The 25652-nt window shown below is 37.0% G+C and overlaps 2 protein-coding genes across 2 annotated transcripts; one reads left to right on the top strand and one right to left on the bottom strand.

Moving 5' to 3' along the window:
• The first annotated feature begins 1210 nt into the window (after nucleotides 1–1210).
• Nucleotides 1211–12661, top strand: LOC121379008 (ankyrin repeat domain-containing protein 40-like). The gene is made up of 4 exons (XM_041507438.1): nucleotides 1211–1460; nucleotides 7025–7176; nucleotides 9154–9315; nucleotides 11347–12661. The coding sequence occupies exons 1-4, from the start codon at nucleotides 1333–1335 to the stop codon at nucleotides 11649–11651; spliced, it is 747 nt and encodes a 248-aa protein (XP_041363372.1). The 5' UTR covers nucleotides 1211–1332; the 3' UTR covers nucleotides 11652–12661.
• Nucleotides 12662–15320: 2659 nt separating this feature from the next.
• Nucleotides 15321–25335, bottom strand: LOC121379415 (ribosomal L1 domain-containing protein 1-like). Its single transcript, XM_041508025.1, has 7 exons — nucleotides 25235–25335; nucleotides 22395–22534; nucleotides 21380–21524; nucleotides 20502–20650; nucleotides 19257–19358; nucleotides 16646–16812; nucleotides 15321–16065 (listed from the first exon to the last, which is right to left on the bottom strand). Exons 1-7 carry the CDS (start codon nucleotides 25274–25276, stop codon nucleotides 15614–15616), a joined length of 1197 nt encoding a protein of 398 aa, XP_041363959.1. The 5' UTR covers nucleotides 25277–25335; the 3' UTR covers nucleotides 15321–15613.
• Nucleotides 25336–25652: the final 317 nt, after the last annotated feature.

Genomic DNA, 25652 nt, shown 5'->3' with positions numbered 1-25652 from the left:
TCTCTCATTTTAAAGCAACATTCGGTAATTCCCGTGATTTTCAAATATAGCTTTTAGACCCAAGTTTTGCTTCAAATAATCGGTTTCCACATATGTTACGGTTAGACTAGATTACTCCAAATATACGGACAGCAATGTGGTCCGGTCCTACTAATTACCGACAATTACCGACAACAACCGATAAATACCGACAATAGCCTCAAAATTACCGTCAACAACAAAAAAAGGCACTTCCAAGCTAACCACCCGATCTAATTTAGCGACCAAATTTAATGAGTAGAAGTTTCTTTATTAATTATATTAATTAGAGATGCGCATCAAAATTTTAAAGGCCTACTATTTAATTTTTGGATGTAAATTTCAAAATTGTCCGCTTAATTTATTTTTCTGACCCGGGACAAGCACCTGGCTATCCAGAAACAGGCCCCGGGACGGACATGCTCGAAACTCTAGTGGTATATGAGCATGTAAAAATTATTCTTTAAAGATACTTTAAAAACAGTATATCTGTAACTATATCCAAACAAACATTCTGCAGAATTAGATGTCTCTTTTCTACAATAAACCTTTTTGGTGCACTGTAATAAACTTCCCTAGGTGCAACTATAGACCAAGTTTCAAGTCCTAGGACTTATAATTTGTGAGAAACTGATCCAAATCCGAAACTTTTAACGTTAAATGTCGTCACTCCACAATGGAGAGACAAAAACCAAGAACTTTTTCAGTCTGGTTACAACATAATTTTGCCTGCCTGTCTGCCCTAATGTTAGATAAGTATTAATTTTTTATTTTTTATTTTTATAGTTTTATGAATCAGACTACACCAAAAAAATTAAGAATAGAATAGACACGCTGTTTTTAAAGTATCTTTAAAGAATAATTTTTACATGCTCATATACCACTAGAGTTTCGAGCATGTCCGTCCCGGGGCTTGTCTCTGGATAGCCAGGGGCTTGTCCCGGGACAGAAAAAAATAATTAAGCGGACAATTTTGAAATTTAAATCCAAAAATTAAATAATAGGGCTTTAAAATTTTTATGCGCATCTCTAATTAATAAAAAAAATTCTACTCATTAAATTTGGTCGCTAAATTAGATCGGGTGGTTAGCTTGGAAGTGCTTTTTTGTTGTTGACGGTAATTTTGAGGCTATTGTCGGTATTTATCGGTTGTTGTCGGTAATTGTCGGTTGTTGTCGGTAATTAGTAGAACCCATGTGGTCTAGTGGTGAAAAATGTGTTTCAGTTGCTGACGTGTTTTAGTATTAATTTTGTCAATTTTTTTCCATCAGTTTTTTTTTAAATCAATTTTTTTACTTTTAAATTTCAATCATTATGGACGCAATACAAGACTTAGAAGAAGAACTACGCGAGGCATCATGTGTCGGCGACACGGAATCTCTAAAAACTTTGGTTGAAGTGAAGCATGTTAATGTCAATTCACAAAACAAAATAAACGGATGGTTAGAAGTATTATTAAAATATTATTTTACTTTATAAACTGCCATACAGAACACAAAAAAACATAACCAAACCAATATGGTTTGCAATAGAATATAAGCAGTTTGGTGGGAGGTGCAGTGGAAATATAACTTTTCGTGACATTGATAAAATAACACTAAGTACAGACAATGCTTAATAACAGAAATTAAAAGTTACCACAATGTATATTTTTTCACTGATTCTTATAGTAAACAATTCACATAACCTAGCCTAAAATAACTTGCATGGGGAGGGGCTGCACCACTAATTAGTACCACAATGTGCATCACAAACTAGTACAACTGTCTGCATCACAAACTAGTACAACTGTCTCCATCACAAACTAGTACCACCGTCTGCATCACAGACTAGTATAACTGTGCATCACAGACTAGTACCACTGTCTGCATCACAAACTAGTACCACTGTCTGCATCACATACTAGTGCAACTGCATCACATAGTAGTACCACTGTCTGCATCACATACTAGTACAACTGTCTGCATCACAAACTAGTACCACTGTCTGCATCACAGACTAATACCACTGTCTGCATCACAAACTAGTACAACTGTCTAAATCACAGACTAGTATCACTCTGCATCACAGACTAGTACAACTGTCTACATCACAGACTGGTACAACTGTCTGCATCACAGACTAGTACAACTGTCTACATCACAGACTAGTACAACTGTCTGCATCACAGACTAGTACAACTGTCTGCATCACAGACTAGTACCACTGTCTGCATCACAGAGTAGTACAATTGTCTGCATCACAAACTAGTACAACTGTCTACATCACAGACTAGTATCACTGTCTGCATCACAGACTAGTACAGCTGTCTGCATCACATACTAGTACCACTGTCTGCATCAGACTAGTACAACTCTGCATCACATACTAGTGCAACTGCATCACATAGTAGTACCACTGTCTGCATCAGACTAGTGCCACTGTCTGCATCACAGACTAGTACCCCTGTCTGCATCACAGACTAGTACCACTGTCTGCATCAGACTAGTACAACTGTCTGCATCACAAACTAGTACCACTGTCTGCATCACAGACTAGTGTCACTGTCTGCATCACATACTAGTACCACTGTCTGCATCAGACTAGTATATCTGTCTGCATCACAGGCTAGTACCACTGTCTGCACCACAAACTAGTACAACTGTCTACATCACAGACTGGTACAACTGTCTGCATCACAGACTCGTACAACTGTCTACAGCACAGACTAGTACCACTGTCTGCATCACAGACTAGTACATCTGTCTGCATCACAGACTAGTACAACTGTCTACATCACAGACTAGTATTACTGTCTGCATCACAGAATAGTACAACTGTCTACATCACAGACTGATACAACTGTCTGCATCACAGACTAGCACAACTGTCTGCATCACAGACTGATACAACTGTCTGCATCACATACTAGTACAACTGACTGCATCACAGACTAGTACAACTGTCTGCATCACATACTAGTACACCTGTCTGCATCACAGACTAGTACAACTGTCTGCATCACAGACTAGTACAACTGTCTGCATCACAGACTAGTACCACTGTCTACATCATAGACTAGTACCACTATCTGCATCACAGACTTGTACCACTGTCTGCATCACAGACTAGTACCACTGTCTGCATCACAGACTAGTACCACTGTCTGCATCACAAAAACGTGCAACTGTCTGCATCACAAAACCACCACAGTCAAGTCCAACTCTGCATCACAATGTCACAGACTAGTATAAAATTGTCTGCATCACATACTAGTACAATGGTATGCATGACATACTAGTACAACTGTCTGCATCACATAATAGTACCAATGTTTGCATTGCATACAATTGTCTACATCACATACTAGTACAACTGTCTGCATCACAAACTAGTACAAAACTGTCTGCATCACAAACTAGTACAAAACTGTCTGCATCACATACTAGTACAAAAATGTCTGCATCACATACTAATACAACTGTCTGCATCGCTGACTAGTACAACTGTCTGCATCGCATACTAGTGCAACTGTATGCATCACAGATTAGTACAATTGTCTACATCACATACTAGTACAACTGTCTGCATCACAAACTAGTACAAAACTGTCTGCATCACAAACTAGTACAAAACTGTCTGCATCACATACTAGTACAAAAATGTCTGCATCACATACTAATACAACTGTCTGCATCGCTGACTAGTACAACTGTCTGCATCGCATACTAGTGCAACTGTATGCATCACAGATTAGTACAACTGTCTGCATCACAAACTAGTACAATTGTCTGCATCACAGACTAGTGCAACTGCATCATATATTAGTACCACTGTCTGCATCACATACAACTCTACATCACATACTAGTACAACTGTCTGCATCACAGACAAGTACAACTGTCTGCATCACAGACTAGTACCAGTCTACATCACATACTAGTAGAACTGCATCACATAGTAGTACACCTGTCTGCATCACATACTAGTACAACAGACTAGTGCAACTGCATCACAAACTAGTACAACTGTGCATCTCAGATTAGTACTATCTGCATCACAGACTAGTGCAGCTGCATCACAGACTAGTACAGCTGTCTGCATCACAAACTAGTACAACTGTGCATCACAGATTAGTACTACTGTTTGCATCACATACTAGTACAACTGTCTGCATCACATACTAGTACAACTGTGCATCACAGACTGGTACAACTGCATCACAGACTAGTGCAACTGCATCACAGACTAGTACAACTGTGCATCACAGATTAGTACTAGTCTGCATCACTGACTAGTGCAACTGTCTGCATTACATACTAGTACAACTGTCTGCATCACAGACTAGTACAACTGTGCATCACAGACTAGTACGCCTGTGCATCACAGATTAGTACTACAGTCTGCATCATATACTAGTACAACTGTGCAACACAGACTAGTACAACTGTGCATCACAGATTAGTACAACTGACTGCATCACAGACTAGTACAACTGTGCATCACAGACTAGTACAACTGTGCATCACAGACTAGTACAACTAGCTGCATCACATATTAGTGCAACTGTCTGCATCACAGATGGGTACTACTGTCTGCATCACACATTAGTATAACTGATTGCATAATAAACTAAAGTAGTGTCGGAAATAGAATAAAAATGATTTTCGGCAATTATTTAAACTGACAAGTAAATATTTAGTAAATACCATACCTATTTAATGATACTCTTCCTAATTTAGCATTTACTTGTTTGGGCTCTCTTTGTGGTGTTGTTTACTCTTGAAATTAAAATAAAGGTGTCAGATAAAATTATTTCCTATAATCATTTATGGGCATATAGTTAAAGGTGTTGTCTTTAAATGTTAAAGCAAAATTTAATAAGACATGATTTGCAATAGCTGCCATTATGTAACTTTGAGATAGAACAATTAATACCGGTATAATAGATCACAAACTCAGAATGGCTCTTGACAGTTTTCCTCAAAAGTTAATTATAAATGTGTACAAATATTTTGTTTTGGAGAGGGATAGGGGTAAACTGTCATCAGCAGTCCCTCACATATTGTAACAGCAATGAAATTGACACATGTTGACCCAAATTTGTTAAGTCTGTTCCAATAAAGTGCACAAATCACCTGTTTACTGACATCCTTCTTTTAATTTCAAGAGTAAACACCACCTTGTACATCACAGGGTTGAAAATTAACATAAAAACCATAGTCGCAGTAGCCCTTCTCAAATTCAACTAGCCTCCAATTATCACATTGGAATTTAACTGCACCGGCAAAATCAAAACTAGAGTGGGTTTTTTGTTGAATAGTAACCATGTGCTCACCGTATATAGTCTGTTTGCGTTAAATAAAACCGATGATTGGCATTTAACTTTATAATGAATAAAGTTAAAATTCATATACAAAAATTAAAAAACAAACTGAAAAAAATTCCAGTATTAATAAATACTTTTCTTTACAAAGTACCATTAAATTATACATATTAAATCTCATTTTTAATATAGGGTAAAAGATAATACAGTACAAAATGACTAAAGTTAGAACTGCGCGTGCTTTAGTAAACTAGACTGTGAGTGGCAGTCATCTTTGTGGCGATTCAGGAGTGATGGAATAAACTTTGTGGCGATGCAAGAGGAGTGAAATCCCCAGCAAATGATTTCCCCGGGAGTGGCTGTTATATAGACGAGGCGCTAGATAGAGATCCATGGAATCATCCACTCTTTTACTAAATGCCCATTCGCCTCTGCTTTGTGCAGCGATATGTCCCTGATCATGTATTACAGTTGTGCCATTTAGATTACCTTGGATGTTTCATCAATTTCCGTAACACAATGTATCAGAGAGAATTTTTTTTTAATCTATACAGTTTGATGGTAATTTGTAACAAATTTTTGTTTTAATTTACACTGCACTTTTACCCCAAATAAAATGTTATTTGAGATGGTATGCGTTTAAAACTTAATAAATTAATGTTTTATATGAATTTTATCTTTATTCATTATGTTGGCGCTGTCAAAATATAGAACATGTTCTATGTCTCCTGCTGCCAGATTCGATTCATTATCAGTGTGTTTCTGATACTATACTCGCCAGACCCTAAAATCGATGGTCGCCCAATGGACTACCTTTGTAAAATTCTTAGTCACCCTTAGTCAATAAAGGTCGCCACAGGCGACTGGGCAACTGCTAATTTTCAACCCTGACATCAATGAGAGCCAAAACAAGTAAATGCTAAATTAGGTAGACTATCATTAAATAGATATTTACAAAATATTTACTTGTCTGTTTAATATGTAAGAAATAATTGACCATTTTTTTTAAATTCTATTTCCGACTACTTTAGTACTACTGTCTGCATCACATACTAGTACAACTGACTGCATCACAGATTAGTACAACTGACTGCATCACATACTAGTACAACTGACTGCATCACAGATTAGTACAACTGACTGCATCACAGACTAGTACAACTGACTGCATCACAGATTAGTACAACTGTATGCATCACAGACTGGTACAACTGACTGCATCACAGATTAGTACAACTGACTGCATCACATACTAGTACAACTGACTGCATCACAGATTAGTACAACTGACTGCATCACATACTAGTACAACTGACTGCATCACAGATTAGTACAACTGACTGCATCACAGACTGGTACAACTGACTGCATCACAGATTAGTACAACTGTATGCATCACAGACTGGTACAACTGACTGCATCACAGATTAGTACAACTGTATGCATCACAGACTGGTACAACTGACTGCATCACAGATTAGTACAACTGTATGCATCACAGACTGGTACAACTGACTGCATCACAGACTAGTACAACTGACTGCATCACAGACTAGTACCACTGTCTGCATCATAGACAATTTTATTAGATGTTTCTAAAGAAAACAACTAATCGGAATGTAGAATTAATAGATAAAACCATTTTATTGTACTATGGGTAATATATAATATGGGTACAAAAATTTATTTTTGATATTGCAGGACAGCTTTGCACTGGGGAGCAAAACGAAACCATGCTGCTGTTGTGTCTTATCTCACTGAGCATGGGGCAGACAAAACTGTTCTCAACAAAGATGGTTGTCAAGCAAGTCAGCTGACTAGTAACAAAGACATTCTGAAGATTTTAGGAATAGGTATTTAAAGTAATTTAACACTGTTTTCATGACTAACAAGATATACATCACAGACTAGTGTCACAAACGTGTATCACTGTTTGCCTGACAAACTAGTATCGCTGTCTGCATCATACACTAATACCACAGCCTGTATTACATACTATAGTCTTTCCCAGCCTCCATTAACATTGTTTTTCGTAAATAATTTCAATTTGATTTGACATAAACAAGTAACAGTGTTTTGGAAATTAAAAATGTTTTTTAAATTGTGTGCCATTATTGAAAACGATCGGTTTAGAAATAAATTACTGAGTAAATACCATAGTAAGGAAACGGTATTCCCTGTGTGAAGGACTACATTATCACCTATCACAAACCACTGCCACTGTCTGAATAGCAAAATAGTACCATTGTCTGAATAAAAAATTAGTACCACTGTCTGCATCACTTACTGTACTCACCACTGTCTGAATCACAAACTAGTTTCATTGTCTGTCTGAATCACAAACTAGTATCACTGTCTGCCACTATCTAAATCACAAAATAGTTCCATTGTGTCTGTATCACAAACTGGTACAACTGTTCATCACACACTAGTACCACTGTCTATATCACAAACTACTGCCACTATCTAAATCACAAAATAGTTCCATTGTGTCTGTATCACAAACTGGTACAACTGTTCATCACACACTAGTACCACTGTCTATATCACAAACTACTGCCACTATCTAAATCACAAAATAGTTCCATTGTGTCTGTATCACAAACTGGTACAAATGTTCATCACACACTAGTACCACTGTCTATATCACAAACTACTGCCACTATCTAAATCACAAAATAGTTCCATTGTGTCTGTATCATAAACTGGTACAACTGTTCATCACACACTAGTACCACTGTCTATATCACAAACTACGGCCACTATCTAAATCACAAAATAGTTCCATTGTGTCTGTATCACAAACTGGTACAACTGTTCATCACACACTAGTACCACTGTCTATATCACAAACTACTGCCTCTATCTAAATCACAAAATAGTTCCATTGTGTCTGTATCACAAACTGGTACAACTGTTCATCACACACTAGTACCACTGTCTATATCACAAACTACTGCCACTATCTAAATCACTTGAGGTGCTTACATCGCAGGATCGAACCACCTCAGTGGATCCATTCAGCTGATTGGATTTGTTCTCATTTCAACTAGTGCACCACAACTGGACAAAGGACATGGTATGTGTTTTCCTGTGTGTGGGAAAGTGGATATTAAACATTCCTTGCTGCTTAGAAAACATGTAGCGTGTTTCCTCTGATGACTACGCGTCAGAATGACCAAATGTTTGACATCCAATAGCCGATGATTAATTAATCGATGTGCTCCAGTGGTGTTGTTAAACAAAACAAACTTCTATCTAAATCACAAAATAGTTCCATTGTGTCTGTCACAAACTAGTACCACTGTGTGCATCACACACTAGTACCTCTTGTCTGCATCACACACTAGTACTTGTATCACAAATTAATGACAGCTTGCATTGCAAACAAATACTGTAGGATCCATTTTTTTGTCTTGATATTGAGTATTGTGAAATCTAAAAACTCATTTCATTGATTCCTAGATAATGGATATAAAGTTTGACAATGAATTACTTTTTGTAGTAAGTATGGTTTATTGGTATGCTGATGTGTGGCACAGGTGGTCACAAGAGAAAAGTACATGTTTTGATTGGAGACACTGACTGGTATGTGGAGGTGGACAGCAAAAGAAGTTGATAAATGGGAATTGTCAGTTTAGGTAGAAATAAAATGGAATTCAAGGAGAAAGGAAAGGGGTCAGTAAGATGATTTAAAAAAAAAAAAAAATGCACAGCTAGTACTTTTTTTTTTTTTAATTTATGGTACTCTGTTGAAATAAGGTAGTTAAATGCAGATGTTATCTGCAATAGAAAAAACCCTGACTGTAGTCTGTTGATTTCCATTTCAGATCCAGAAACGGTGGAGACAAAACACAGCTCCCTGCCAATAACTGCCAGCTACTTGTCACACCCCGAGTTTCCGCATAGCCGAAAGAACGATGTCGCTTTTCAACAGAGAGAACCGACGCACAGTTTCACTCATCCAGCAACAAGCAGAGTGCCAGACAATGGTTAGTGCATTTATTTAATTTATCAACTCACCCAGTAAAAAGCAGAGTGCCAGACAATGGTTAGTGCATTTATTTAATTTATCAACTCGCCCAGTAACAAGCAGAGTGCCAGACAATGGTTAGTGCATTTATTTAATTTATCAACTCACCCAGCAACAAGCTGTGTGCCACACAGTGGTTAGTGCATTTCTTTAATTTATCAAATCATCCAGTAAATAGCAGAGTGCCAGACAATGGTTAGTGCATTTATTTAATTTATCAACTCACCCAGTAAAAAGCAGAGTGCCAGACAATGGTTAGTGCATTTATTTAATTTATCAACTCGCCCAGTAACAAGCTGTGTGCCACAGTGGTTAGTGCATTTCTTTAATTTATCAACTCGCCCAGTAAATAGCAGAGTGCCAGACAATGGTTAGTGAATTTCTGTAATTTATCAACTCACCCAGTAAATAGCAGAGTGCCAGACAATGGTTAGTGCATTTATTTAATTTATCAACTCGCCCAGTAACAAGCAGAGTGCCAGACAATGGTTAGTGCATTTATTTAATTTATCAACTCACCCAGCAACAAGCTGTGTGCCACACAGTGGTTAGTGCATTTCTTTAATTTATCAAATCATCCAGTAAATAGCAGAGTGCCAGACAATGGTTAGTGCATTTATTTAATTTATCAACTCACCCAGTAACAAGCAGAGTGCCAGACAATGGTTAGTGCATTTCTTTAATTTATCAACTCACCCAGTAAAAAGCAGAGTGCCAGACAATGGTTAGTGAATTTCTGTAATTTATCAACTCACCCAGTAAATAGCAGAGTGCCAGACAATGGTTAGAGCATTTCTTTAATTTATCAACTTGCCCAGTAAAAAGCAGAGTGCCAGACAATGGTTAGTGCATTTATTTAATTTATCAACTCACCCAGTAACAAGCTGTGTGCCACACAGTGGTTAGTGCATTTCTTTAATTTATCAAATCATCCAGTAAATAGCAGTGCCAGACAATGGTTAGTGCATTTATTTAATTCATCAACTCACCCAGTAAAAAGCAGAGTGCCAGACAATGGTTAGTGCATTTCTTTAATTTATCAACTCACCCAGTAAAAAGCAGAGTGCCAGACAATGGTTAGTGCATTTATTTAATTTATCAACTCGCCCAGTAACAAGCTGTGTGCCAGACAATGGTTAGTGAATTTCTGTAATTTATCAATTCACCCAGTAAAAAGCAGAGTGCCAGACAATGGTTAGTGCATTTATTTAATTTATCAACTCGTCCAGTAACAAGCTGTATGCCACACAGTGGTTAGTGCATTTCTTTAATTTATCAACTCGCCCAGTAACAAGCAGAGTGCCAGACAATGGTTAGTGCATTTATTTAATTTATCAACTCGCCCAGTAACAAGCAGAGTGCCAGACAATGGTTAGTGCATTTATTTAATTTATCAATTCACCCAGTAACAAGCAGAGTGCTAGACAATGGTTAGTGCATTTATTTAATTTATCAACTCGCCCAGTAACAAGCAGAGTGCCCGACATTCATTGGCAATACCATGTGATATGAGACTTGCATAGCAACTGATACAATTGTAGCGTTGGGCTTGTCACACTTGGCTGCTCTCGAACAGGCACTCGTGTCGTGTGGCGTGACCTTTAGTCAATATATATTTTAACTCGCTTATTAACAAGCTGACAATGGTTACTGTATGTTTTGATCAAATTTATTTTTTACAAAGAGTTATGGCTCTTGAACTTCGGAGATAAGAAAATTTGTCGAGCTCAGTAGAGGACATGTATTACTTTGGCAGTACTCTCAGATTGTTTTTTGAAATCCAACAGCTGATGATGTGCTCCACTGGTGTCGTTAAAACAAAACAAACTTTTCTTTTCTCAGAATGTTTGTTATAAAAGCCACCAAGTCTTAGTCACAAAACATGATATGAGTATGTGGATAAGCATCTATGTTTACACTGTTTTTTTAGGAAAGTTAATATGACTACAGGATAAATAACTTACATCAATTTGTTTCTTTATTTCTACAGAAGTAGTCTTCAAAGCAAGAATAGCGAACTCTGACGAGAAGGATTTCATCGAGGTGGAACTAAACCGAGACATGCTGACGTTTGACGCACTCTTCAAGCTGCTGTGCTCGGAGCTGCGTGTGGACGGGAAGCTTGTGTGTAAGGTGCGCAAACTGCCTGACACGATCGTGCGGAAGGACAAGGACGTGCGGCGACTCACCGACATGCAGGAGCTGGAGCTCGTACTGTCCAACAAGGCCATCAGCGCTTCGTCGAGAAACTACAACTTCTGCCCAAACATCAAGAGTGAACAGATCCTCTACTGACGCAAAACAAACCCCACATGTACAGTTGTTGAAGTCATAAAGTTCCGAGATTAATGTGCGTTTGTGAGCATGCGATCCATCCCCCCAAGTTCAAATGAGTGAATGGATAAGGTGGAGTATGAAGCTTCGAGATTAAGATGGGTTTGTGAGTGTGCGATCCATCCCCCCCCCCCAAGTTCAAATAAGTGAATGGATAAGGTGGAGTATGAAGTTCCGAGATTAATGTGCGTTTGTGAGTGTGCGATCCATCCCCCCCCCCCCCCCCCCCCCAATCGAAAAGAGTAGTCCATGAAGTGGCGACAGCGGGTTTCCTATCTCAATATCTGTGTGGTCCTTAATTGTATGTCTGATGCCATATAACCGTAAATAAAATATGTTGAGTGCATCGTTAAATAAAACATTCTTTCGTTCTCATGGGCTACTCCTACTGAAAAAGCAGCAAATGATCTTTCTTTAAATGCAGTATCCAATAGACAGTACAGTAAATACCATTACCTTTGATGTACGACGACTACCAGTCATAGGGCATCGATAGGGACTGGAAAAAACCCTGAATATATAAATGGTGATCTATCTTGCAGTCTTACGCAAGTGTAGTACCACAGAGCTACTCTCCGACTCTGGTTTAATAGTTGTTGAATCAAGAGGGAAATGAATCAGTGTGAGAGTTAGAAAATAAAATCTTAAGCGGTGGAAATGTGTGTGTATGTGAGTAGTGTGCTGGTGTTTTCGATTTAAAAATTAATACAATTATGGGGGGGGGGGGGGAGCACATGATTGTCATCAAGTTGGTATGGTTGGGTGGGAGGAATGTCACAGATTACTGACATGTTTTTGTGTCTTGTATTTTTTAATTAGTTTACTTGTAAAAAAAAAAAAAAAATTATCTTGATATTTTATTAGTGTATTTGTAAAAATGTGTTTTTTAATATATTGAAATACATATGTATCTGCTACTTTTCTACAAGCTTATTGTAAATCAGTGACAGCATAATAAAGTATTAATAATCTTTCGTATTCCCTTGTATAATTTGTTTGGTTTAAAATGGCATAATAAAGAGGAATGAAATGTTGTTTAACAAGCATGCTCAGAGTACTGCCAAATCAATGCATGTCCCCTAATGGGCCCAACTATTTTTCTCGTCTCCTAAATTGAACGGCCATAACATTGTGAAAAATGGGTAAATCGCCATGCAAGTTCATTTTGATCTGTAACTGTACATGATAAAGCTGTATACACAATTTTATCTCAATATCTTTAACATTGCAAAAAAAAAAAGTCTGGAAAATGTTCATATATAAGGGCTGTAACTGTGAAAATGGATAAATTGCCATGAAAGTCGAACTTGTTCTGAAACAACATGATAAATTGCCATGAAAGTCGAACTTGTTCTGAAACAGATGATAAATTGCCATGAAAGTCGAACTTGTTCTGAAACAGAATATGATAAATTGCCATGAAAGTCGAACTTGTTCTGAAACACAACATGATAAATTGCCATGAAAGTCGAACTTGTTCTGAAACAAATGATAAATTGCCATGAAAGTCGAACTTGTTCTGAAACACATGATAAATTGCCATGAAAGTCGAACTTGTTCTGAATCAGAACATGATAAATTGCCATGAAAATCGAACTTGTTGTGAAACAGAACATGATAAATTGCCATGAAAGTCGAACTTGTTCTGAAACAACATGATAAAATTGCCATGAAAGTCAAACTTGTTCTGAAACACAACATGATAAAATTGCCATGAAAGTCGAAATTGTTCTGAAACAGAATATGATAAATTGCCATGAAAGTCGAACTTGTTCAGAAACAGAATATGATAAAGATATACGCAAAATTTCAGCTTAATATCTTGAAGCATTACAAAAACAAAGTTCTGGATTGTTTTCTTTTGTATCTTCTAATTTCAGTGGTCATAACTCTGTCAAAAATAAACGAAACATCATGAAAGCAAACTTTCAGTAACGGTACTTGATAAAGTTATACACAAAATATCTCGTGGCATTCTGAAAAAAAAAGAAAACTATATATGGGACAGATGGACAGAGATGAAACCTATAGTGCCCTCCAATTGGACCGGCAGGTGACCAACTAGCATTCTGAGAGTATTCCAGTATCAGACTGAACAAATTGTACTTAACAGTACATAAAGAGCTATACACAAAATTTGAACTCGATATCTTGAGACAGATGACAGATGGATGGTAACAAAACCTGTAATCCCCTCCGAGTGGACTAATAACATCCCAGTACATTTTAAGCTATGGCAACATACTGTAAAGCCACTGCAAGTTCTCATCCTCATCTGGTGCAGGGGTGGCACCCGAGACTGGCATAGTTTTCGGTCATGCTTAACATTTTTAAAACCAGTTCTATGATAATGAACATCTGTGATGTTTTCAAGGGTGAGAAGTAGCCCAGTGGTAAGTGCTAACCTGATGTGTGGTCAGTCTGTTTCTCGTTCTAGCCAGTGCACAATGACTGGTATGTCAGTGGTGTAGGAAGGTGCCAAAAAGGGGGGTGGGTGCACACGTGTGTGTGTATATATATATGTATGTATGTATGTATATATGTGTATATATATATATATATATATAAACCATCATTGCAGCTACTAGATCGAGCTTCCTACGCCAGTGTATATCAAATGCTATGGTATGTACTATCCTGTCTGTGGGATGATGGATATAAAAGATCCCTTGCTACTAGTGGAATAAAGTAGCGGGTTTCCTCTTTAAAGACCGTGTTAAAATTACCAAATGTTTAACATCCAACTGCCAATGATTAATAAATCAATGTCCTCTAGTGACGTCATTAAACAAAACAAACTTTTAATTGTGATGTTTTTAAATATGTTTTGTGTTCATAGTTTGATTGCTTTTATGTACTTTCTCAGACGAAAAAGGAAAGAAAGAAAGGTTTTATTTATCAACGCATTTTATTTACGGTTATATGTGGTTAAGAACCATACAGATTTTGAGAGGAAACCCGCTGTCGCCACTACATGGGCTACTCTTTCCGATTAGCAGCAAGGGATCCTTTATTTGCGCTTCCCACAGGCAGGATAGCACAAACCATGGCCTTTGCTGAACCAGTTATGGATCACTGGTCGGTGCAAGTGGTTTACACCTACCCATTGAGCCTTGCAGAGCACTCACTCAGGGTTTGGAGTCTGTATCTGGATTAAAAATCCCATGCCTCGACTGTGATCCGAACCCAGTACCTACCAGCCTAACCATGACACCACCGAGGCCGGTCAGACGACAAAGGAAAAGAATATTTAAGAAACTCATTTTACACTATAGCTCTTACACATTAACCCAAACATATTTAAATCAATTATAGCATCTAAATTGGGGGTATAATTACAGATAACATTTCCCCACACAATCGATTATGGATTTTTATAATCGATCATCACATTGATCAATTTTTGATTATAATCGATCATCGGAACATCACCAATTATTATAATAAAGAAATGCATTTAAACTAATTTCTTCAGATCTTAGACCCAAGGAAAAACTGCCCTTGACCCAAAGAGAAAAAAACCTGAATTTGGTTTCACGAGTGGGACCCAAAAGGGGAAAGAACAGACAGCTGTGAAGTTTACATCCTGCATTTATCTGTCATGGAGCATGGGTTAGAACAGAACAAAACTGGATAAAACATTGTTTTATTGACAAACTAGAAACGAGCAACTACCATTAATTATCAATTTTTTTTTTTTTTATTGACCGACAGATTTTTATAAACTAGAAGGATAAAATATATTTTATTAATGGAAAGACTTGTATGAACCACAGCAACTGTTGTTCAGCAGTTTTAATGATGTACTTGTCTGAATTTGAAATCGAGCAACTATTGTCCAGGAAGAAAACTTGTTTGTGCTGAAACAGATCTGTAAGAACTGGAAATACAGAAGTGTTAATGCTGTTAAGATTTTAAGACTTCTACAATTTCTCCAGGCGACGTTTCTTTGTTGCAGGTTTCGTGGAGCTAGTTTTTACTACAGTAACTTTACTGGATGCTGAAGACATTTTGGGGGTTTTTACTGTAGATTTTGCCAATTTTGTTTTGGTTTCTTTTTTTCCTTTTTTGAACAATTGTTTTTGTGTTTTTTTCTCTTTTCCTGAATTCATCAGAGGTCTGTGGAATTTGTTATGTTCTGTTTTCTTTTTATTTCCGCTTCCCGATTTTATCATGGCTCTTTGAAATGTTTTCTCTCTGAAATGGCTTCTTTCACCCTTAGTTTGTACTGAAGATCCGTCCTTGATTATAAAAACTTTCCCATGTGATGTCACTTTGACCTTCGCACCAAACAAAGTTGTAATTTCTTGTGGTTCACTAGAGTGTTTGACTTTGGAAGGCCTCACTTTAGACACCTGAATATCAGCTGGAGACCCTAAAAAATAAAAGCAATTCAAACATTTAAGAGGTACAAAAATAATATTCACAGATAAGGCATTAGATAGGTTAGGTGGTGTGAACAAAGCCCCTTTAGAATTTGTTTTAAAACGTTCTTGGCCTTAAAAAACAACAACTAATATTAATAAAATATAGTTCATTATTGAGGCTGGACAACCAGAACAGGCTGCATCTATTTTTTTAAAATTGTTGCACTACAATTATTTTTTTTTTTTTGACGGAGACATACATGTGACAGGAGTAATGAAAAGCTACATAAATACAATTTATTCCAACTTTAAAATGTGTTTTCTGAAAACAATGATTTTGCTTATAGCTAGAATCATCCATTATTTGATGTTAACAGGTCAGTACAAGCACATGCACAGGGATTTTTGAGGGGAGATAGATTTTTGTGTCTAAAGTGTCACGAGTTGAGTTGTGCTACCCCGGAAAATATATTTTTAAAAAAACCTATAAAATTAGCAGGACTGGGTGTGTGTTCTCCAACAGAAGCATACACTGGCCGATGTACCGTTCTTGATAACAAAAAAATAAAATGTCAGGACACTACTCACCAACAGAAGCATACAGCGGTACACTGGCTGATGCAATGGTTTTGATAACAAACAACTTAATGTTGTCAGGACCTCCTGGAATTCCGACAGACAGCTGGTTGACTGAAGCGAGGATGTTTTCAACTATTTCATCAGTTGTCATGCCTGTGTGCGCAATTGTAACCATACTGAAATACAGGACAAAACAAAACATATAACCTCAGTAATCATAAAATAAATATTTACACAATCTTCTCATATGATTTGAGGTAAAGAGAATTTGTTATTCAATAATCAACATTAGAATTTATTATCAACTTCCAAAAATGACCAGCAACATGAAAAATTGGACAACAAATTTGTTGCCAAATTAAAAGTTTATATTAGCCAATTTTTTTTTATTCAAATAGAGACTATTTAACGAATTAATTTTAAAGATTTAAAATTAGCTTTTTGGTGCTACAAGGAAATATATTTGCCTAATTCAAACTTGCATTTGATGAACCTCAGCTTAAGCTTTGCTTTATAGATTATGGTAAATACTGTTAAAGAGGTGGAAGTTTTCTAATGCAGTTAGTAGCCATGCTCAACTACCAGTAGACCTCATAGACAATTTTTTTTTTTTTAATTTGGGGGGTGATTAATTGCTCCCCTAACTTACACTGAGGGCAGCTTTTTAAGATATTAAAGCCACACACCCTAGTTCCATCCAGCGAAAATAAATTATAATTTGGTTAATCTACAAACCTGTAACACTTAGATCACGTTTTTATCAAATGGAGTGAAAAAGCAGGTTTTATATCGATAAATACCATGGGAATCCCCATGTCCCAATTGCTTGAAATAATTTTGAAAGTTAGTATTCTGATGTCACCGGTAGATGTCGCTCGAAGCACAACAATGCCTACGTCACGACAAATTTCACAGAGTGCGCACGGACTTGGGGTGCGTTCTTTTCACCTCTCCTGGACATGTTCCAACTGTTCTGTCCTGGTTGTATCCCCTCTCCAGATATCGTAAGACTTAGCAAAATTATTGGTTTTAAGGGTTTGTAACGTTTTGTATTGAGACACTTACTTGTCTGAACTTTATTGTTACTGAAAATGATTACGAACTGTGAAGAAAAATCTCACAAATGAACAACAACAAATGGGATGTTAATTGCGCGAACCGTGCACGAGAAAACAAACCGAACCAAAATGATAACGGTCACGTGGTATACCAACGTCTGCGACATTGAAATGGAAATATCCCGTCTAAAAATAGATTAGACCTTGTCTGCTCAATGGTTTTTTCTCAAACATGCGTCCGTTTTTAAGAAATACGAAAAATGCATTTTGTGGTATTACAAAAACAAGGATTACCAGGATTACCAAAAAACACTTCAGGTGAATGGAAATGTATATTCTAAATAATAAACGATAAGTAAAGTGCAATTTTATTTGTGAAAAAATGGGTTTAATAGCGAAAAACAACGCTGTAATGGTTAACAACTAGCCGTAACTAGGGTGTGTCCCTTTAACATACCGTATATCTTCGCCTATAAGTCGAATTTTTTTCACCCAAAATTTATTTTATAACTTGGGGGGTCGACTTATAAGAGGGTAAAAAATTTCACCCAAAAATATTACCGTTTTAGGGATTATTTTACAAGTTTTATTATTGAAGTATGCCCTGTATTTATACTCAAATATGTTAATTATTTTTTATAACCTATTTTTTTTGCCATTAGAACGGTTTTGGTTATGCAAGAAGGCGTGCGATCTCACTCACATGCCAAGAGAACAGTCCACTTAGTTAAAATAACAGTCATCACTAATAGCAAAAATGTAAACAATACTAACTACCTGTTGCCGAGTTGATTTTGAAATCTGTTCACTGGCATTAATGGTTGTTCAAACAATGTTTTGTCGGTGATCAACTTCATGAATATTACTGAGCTTTCCCTTAAAATAACTTAGACTGATCTCTGCAGTTCACTAGAGCAATAGGGACACACATCATTTGGTACAAAACCAGTGTACTTTCCAGAGTTATCCCCCTTACATGTATTAATATGGCGGCAAAACGTGATAAACCGATGATGATACATGTACTTTCAGTTTTATCGTAGTGATCTGTTGTCAGTGTTTATAAATAAAGTTGTTGTCTGTGCACAAAACCATGCTGTACAGTGCCACCCGGTAAGAGTCAAACAGCTTTCACTATCTATTAAGGGAATATTTTGTTTTGATGCCATGTCGTTTGATTGCGATGTACAAAACGTGAAAACCGAAGTTTGTAAAATAATTTTCTTTTGTTCAAATATTGTACATTATTGTTCTCATGTGCTGAAAATAAGAAATACTTCAATATTTATAAGTTGTTTTTCATGGGTCGACCTATAAACGGGTCAATAAAAAAATGTTTTCAGGGCTTGAAATTAGGGACTCGACTTATAGCCGAGATCGACTTACAGGCGAAGATATACGGTACTGATACCATATAAATTCACATGCTAAGGGGAGGTAAAAATTGCTCTCTTTGAACTAATTTCAGCAGTGTTAGGAAGCAAGAGTGATAGTGTCCCTTTAACAGTGAGATCTGCATTATGTACTGTCTAGTTGTTGGTGTGTTATTAAAGCTTGATTACCATGACGACCCCTTGCCAGTGATGTAACATCTTGAGTTATCCACTGCCTCACTGATTTCCTTCTTGAGATCTTTTGCCTGCAGGTTCACTGGTATAGGGTTTCTGTTGAAAACAAAAATATCAGATGACATCAATTAAAGTTCAGTGTGTTTTGTTTAACGACACCTCTAGAGCAGTGGTAAACAGACATGATTGTGCATTCTACCCCAAGAAACTGATTTTACACAACCATAGCAATGTTAATGCGGATTGAGAGATGGCTTTTCAATGGGGGGGGGGGGGGGGGGGGGGGGGCTGGGGCTGTAAGCCCCCAATAGGAAAGGTTTGAATATGGACTATGCACAGAGTACGTCTGAGCCAATTGGTTATACAAATTATGAAAGTAAAAGGAATCCAATATAATGTAAGTTTTTATTACTGATATGTAGTCGCATCCATCTTATTTATTTATCTATAGTTTTTGTTGATGCAATCACTTATTGGTTGTCCTTCAACACTTTTTTCTAGCCAATTCAATTTCCATCAGGTTTTTATTCTTTTTTTCTAACTTTACCACATCGAATTCACGTTCAACAACACAGGATGCCATTTTTTCAAAAGGCAAACTGTTTGCCAACTTGTTATGCATCAAATCATTGGTCTATTGGAAACCGTAGGCCAATCACAATACGGGACAGTCAAGAAGTTCAGATTGTAATATTCGGCTATTTTCGGTATATTCCGGCAAATTTTGTTTTCTCTGGCACCACAAATTAGGGAAAAGTACTCCAAATGACCACTCGTTAAAAAAATATAACATTAACAAGCGGAAAATAAAAACCGGTAACGGAATATTTAAAAAGCGGAAATCTGTTTTATAACGAGAAACAATCATGTCTGGGTAAAGCGCATTGGGTTACTTTTCGTTCCAGCCAGTGCATCACGACCAGTATATCAAAGGCTACTTTAACTAGAGAGCACTGATTTAATAATCATTGGCTATTGGATGTCAAACATTAGGTAATTTTGACAGTCTTAGAGATGAAACCGGCTATATTTTCCCATTAGTAGCAAGGTATTTGTTATATGCACAGACAGGATAACACATATCACAGCCTTTGATATACCAATCATGGTGCACTGGCTGGAACGGTCAATTGCTCAATGGGCATGACATCAATTAGTTTTTTGGTCCATCATGATATATTGTATAGAAATCTTATTGAAATCAGAACATTGTAAATTATAATTAAAAAAAGAAGTCACCTTTTTCTGCCATAAAAGTTTTTTCCGAGAAAGGATGGTAGCAGTCTAACAATTCTCTCATCTGCTAAATACAGATCATACATGTTGGAAAGATTCCGTTTAGCTTCAAACGGTTTGTACTCCAACTTGAGTGACTTTAGCGGAATGACCTGGAAAAGTATACAACAGATAGAAATGACTTTCCTACCAACTCATGTATATAAATATATAGACCAGGGATGTGATACCCAATTCAAAAAATCAAAACTAAAAAGTAGATTTTTCAAAAATTTCAGATTAAATCCAGTTTTAAACAGATGAAATCGATTAAAAAGTGTGAAAATTACATCTTTGATATAATACAGCAAAACTCCTCTAAACTGGACACCCTCGGACCAACTAAAATGTCCAGTTTTAAGAGGTACCCGGTTTAGAGAGGTTCTCTTCTGTACAAATATTTAAAAGGTTTTGAGGGAATTCCAGATTACAGCGGGTCCAGTTTTGAGAGGTTTCACGGTGTACACGTTTTCTACCAACCAATTTATATGCATAATACATCTCACCATATCCATAAAACATTGCATGAACACATAATATACAGAGTATAATGTACAGCAGGCATGTGTGTAGGGGAGTGGGGATCAAAACCCTTCACTGCTTGTCAAAACCCTTCCTTGCTTGTCAAATCCTTCCCTGCTCCACAAAAATTAAATTGTTCTGCATTTTCTGGGGAAGCATGATCCGATCCTCCCACAAAATCTTTGCTCGCCAGACCACCCTCCCTGCACCCACGCATGTACACATATTACAAGTATTGTTTTAAACTGATTATATAAACACACAGTATAATGTACATGTAATATGTTTGATAGCAAACTGATCTCTCAGAGCCAACTGACCTCTGTAACACATTTGACGCCATGTTTATTGAGTAACTCTTTGAAGTGTCTGACAGTGGGCTCATAATCACGGCTTGCTTTGTTGAGGTCCTTGGCAAACAGGCAGACATCGGTAGTCGCTTGAGTCAGGGGATTGGGCAGTTTTCTGCAGAGAGACAAAATAAGGGTGATTATGCCAGTATTCAGCAATCCTATGATCAAGGCTCATCCTGTCCTTGCAAAATTAGCCAATTCCTAATTTTTATACAAAGTGGCTACAGAAATGAGTGGTTGGCTAATAAAATTTTCTTTAAATTAACCACATTTTATTAAGTTTCAAGGAAATACTCTGCACATCTAAAAATTGGCTAAACCAAATTTCGTTCCAATGTGAGCCCTGTATGATGTAAATAACAGTGATAATATTCTTTAGAGAATGCGAGAAAAAACCTGCTGTTGTATATCAAAACCACTTCACTGGAAAAAACATCACACTAATTTAGTGACAGCTGTAAGTCAATATCAACATTATAATACAGATTCTGGATTACGATTCCCTGGTTAGAATGTTTTGCTTACATTGCAATATTAACACAACTGCCCCTATCCCCACCCCACAGTGCTAGAGCCAATCTTGAAATTCAGGCAAAAGCAATGGAGATATTCAGGTAAAATGAGAAGGCCTGAAAACCTTTTACCATGCATTTCCATCACTCTACCCACATTAGTTGTAATCTATGTAAAAATATGTAGGGATTCGTTTAGAACCATATAGAATAATATGAATAAACATTGTTATATACCACATTTAGGCTCTTTTTTTTTTTTTTAATTCAGTCAAAAATCAGCCTGCCTCACCCCTCCAATTGCCTAATTTTTGCCAGTTTAATTTAATTTCCGAATTAAGAACACATCACAATCCCAGAGTGAGTCTTTTTGTGACATCAAGCTACTAACAACATATTGTAATTTGGTGCAGTTTACCATGCTTTGTAAGAGTTGTGTTTCAACAGCAATATTTCTCGACAGTCCTTACATTTTTATTGTAGCATTCTTGGTATTGGGTATTTTCTTGAAACAAAACTGTAGGTTTACTTTTTCACTCTCATCAAGCAGGTTTTTCACATTCTCTTTTTGTTTGATTAGAGCACGTAACGCCTCAACTGCTTTACAAACCTGAAAATAACATTTCAGACAGAAAAAATCTGTTTTAAATATAACAATATTTTATATTAGAGTCAATGTAAAAATAAACTTTATGTAATAAGAGGAATGTTTGGTTAATGACATAAATGCATTCACAAAAGATTCATAAAGTGTCAGCAACATGAGTGACAAAAGAACTAAATACATAAATGAAAACATAAGAACATTTTAACGACACCACAACTTGAACAAGCATTTTGCGAGTACTGCTTAAGCAATACACATCCCCCTACCTGATTCAACAATTTTTCATATCTCCTAAATTCAAGGGCCAAACCTCTGTGAAAAGTGGGTAAATCACCATGAAAGTGAAACTTGATCTGTAACGGTACATGATAAAGCTATACACAAAACTTCAGGTTAATATCTCAAGGCCTTCTGGAAAACATTAATGAATGAATGAATGTTTAACGACACCCCAGCATGACAAAATACATCAGCTATTTCTGGAAAAGAAGTCGGGAAAACAAATTTTCATATCTCCTAAGTTTAAGGGTCATAACTCCGTCAAAAATTGATAAATCACCATGAAATTTGATATGTAACAGTACATGATAAAGTCATACACAAAATACACAGTCAATCAGGTTTCTTCATGTAGTGTGTGGATCATCCAGATGTCTCTTGACTGAAGAGCAATTAAAATTGTCTGTGCAGCGGGGCGGGATATAGCTTGGTCGGTTGAGTGCTCACCTGAGGTGCTTTCATCGCAGGGTTCTTTCTCGTTCCAACCAGTGCACCACAACTGGTCAAAGGCTGTGGTATGTGCTTTTCTGCCTGTGGAAAAGTGCATATAAAAGATCCCTTGCTGCTAATGAAAAAATGTAGTTGGTTTCCTCTGATGACTACAAGTCAGAACATTTTACCAAATGTTTGATATCCAACAGCCGATAATTAATTAATCAATGTACTCTAGTGGTGTCATAAACAAACTTTAGTCTATGCAGCTTTCTAATAAAGTATTCAGGCTATCCTGTAACAAAATAGCAGCAAGGGCTTGTTTGTTTCACAACACCACTAGAGCACACAGATTTATTAATCATTGGCATTTGGTAATTTTTATATAAAGTAAAGTTTGTTTTATTTAACGACGCCACTAGAGCACATTGATTTTTTATCTTATTATCGGCTATTGGACGTCAAACATATGCTCATTTTGACACTGTTTTAAAGAGGAAACCCGCTCTGTCGCCACATAGGCTACTCTTTTTTCGACAGGCAGCAAGGGATCTTTTATTTGCGCTTCCCACAGGCAGGATAGCACAAACCATGGCCTTTGTTGAACCAGTTATGGATCACTGGTCGGTGCAAGTGGTTTACACCTACCCATTGAGCCTTGCGGAGCACTCACTCAGGGTTTGGAGTCGGTATCTGGATTAAAAATCCCATGCCTCGACTGGGATCCGAACCCAGTACCTACCAGCCTGTAGACCGATGGCCTGCCACGACGCCACCGAGGCCGGTAATTTTTATATAGTCTTAGAGAGGAAACCTACATTTTTCCATTAGTATCAAAGAATCTTTTATATACACCATTCCACAGACAGGAAAGCCAAACCCTGCTCACAGCAATCGAGAATGTTTTTAATTGTCCATGGCATTTTTTTGGCAAGTTTTTTTTCAATTGCATGTTTTTTTGCTGTGGACATTTTCTTAATTGCAAGGGTTGATAGCACATACCAAGGCCGTTGATATATACCAGTCATTGTGCACTGGCTGGAACAAAAAAATAGCCCATGTCCACCAATGGGGACTGATCCCAGACTAACCACACATCAGGCAAGTGCTTTACCACTGGGCTATGTCCCATCCACAGCAGCAAGGATTGATGGGATCTTAGTCCGAAGGGACGTAGAAAGTGTGGTTCTTTCTACATCCAGATATTGTTACATATATGATACCCTATATATATATATAGCTGATATTCAAAACTTGTGGCACCATGTTTCAACCATTTCTCAAATGAAATAGTGCAACAAATGGACACACAAACCAAAAATAAATAACCTATAATACATACTCACTAAATCCCTATTTAAGAACTTGCATCATTATTAACAAAATATATCTTCCAACAACAATTTCCCCACCATTTTAAATTTGTTAAATTGAGGGAAGCAACTCTCCCTGCACATAAGTAAAGTATTGACTCAATGGTTAGGTGTAAGGCCACTACACCCTCTTCTCTCTCACTAACCACTTATCAACCCACTGTCCTGGACAGAGCCCGATAGCTGAGGTGTTTGCCCAGGACAGTGTGCTTGAACCTTAAATGGATATATAAGCACGAATTAGCCTATAAGTTGAAATGAAATGAAAATGTTCACTCTGCACTAAAGGATTCTTTATAGTTTATAATCAGGACAGCTTATACCACAGACTTTAATATCACCTCTCAGATATGGTAAAAACCCAATGGGTCCACCAACGGGTATCGATCTTACGATCCACTGCACCTTAGATCAGCGTCATGTGCCTTAATCCCCCCCACACACACACACACACACACACATACAGAGTTACACACACACCATACACTTCCTGTCCCTGCATTACACATGATGATGATTCCCTATTCCAACTCTGCAGCGTCACGTAATATTTGTTGAACGGTCCTAACAACTCTTGCACTAACACTAAAATAAAAACTATCTGTAAATACAATATAACCTGTTCTTTAGAGAGTTCGATACCCGGATTTTCGTCCGACATGATTCCAACATGAAATCTAAACACAGTCCACACGTGGTCACTGAACGGAAGTGACTATATAAACATTAACCGTGTATTCTTCTTCGGTGCCAGCTATAACTGGCTATATACACGGCCGTACAATGCAGTTTAATCAGGTCGCTAATTCTACACATAGGCCTACGACAATATGTTAACAGTGAATTAGTATTTAATTTATTCAGTGTCTAAGGCAAGAGGAATAAATAAATATATACAAACATATATAGCAGGTATGAATGCTGGGAATTTTTAGACCTGTACGGGGTGCAACGACAAAACAATTACGCTTTCAGTACGATTCCGTACCCATATATGGTTTTCCAAATTGTAAAGTAGTATTGCCTTGAAATTGAAA

This window comes from Gigantopelta aegis, chromosome 8, assembly GCF_016097555.1.
Source record: "Gigantopelta aegis isolate Gae_Host chromosome 8, Gae_host_genome, whole genome shotgun sequence".
Lineage (NCBI taxonomy): Eukaryota > Metazoa > Mollusca > Gastropoda > Neomphalida > Peltospiridae > Gigantopelta > Gigantopelta aegis.
The sequence above is the reverse complement of the archived record's forward strand: the minus strand, read 5'-3'. Positions and strand labels throughout refer to the sequence as shown.

Bases quoted from the DNA above. Each gene is read 5' to 3' on its own strand.
- LOC121379008 (XM_041507438.1), top strand. From the start codon at position 1,333: ATGGACGCAATACAAGACTTAGAAGAAGAACTACGCGAGGCATCATGT. The intron at 1,461-7,024 runs GTTAGAAGTATT...TTGATATTGCAG, and splicing joins CAAAACAAAATAAACGGATG to GACAGCTTTGCACTGGGGAG. The intron at 9,316-11,346 runs GTTAGTGCATTT...TTATTTCTACAG, and splicing joins AAGCAGAGTGCCAGACAATG to AAGTAGTCTTCAAAGCAAGA.
- LOC121379415 (XM_041508025.1), bottom strand. From the start codon at position 25,276: ATGTCGGACGAAAATCCGGGTATCGAACTCTCTAAAGAACAG. The intron at 22,535-25,234 runs GTTATATTGTAT...TGTTATTTTCAG, and splicing joins TCGAACTCTCTAAAGAACAG to GTTTGTAAAGCAGTTGAGGC. The intron at 16,066-16,645 runs GTGAGTAGTGTC...TTTATTTTTTAG, and splicing joins ACCGCTGTATGCTTCTGTTG to GGTCTCCAGCTGATATTCAG.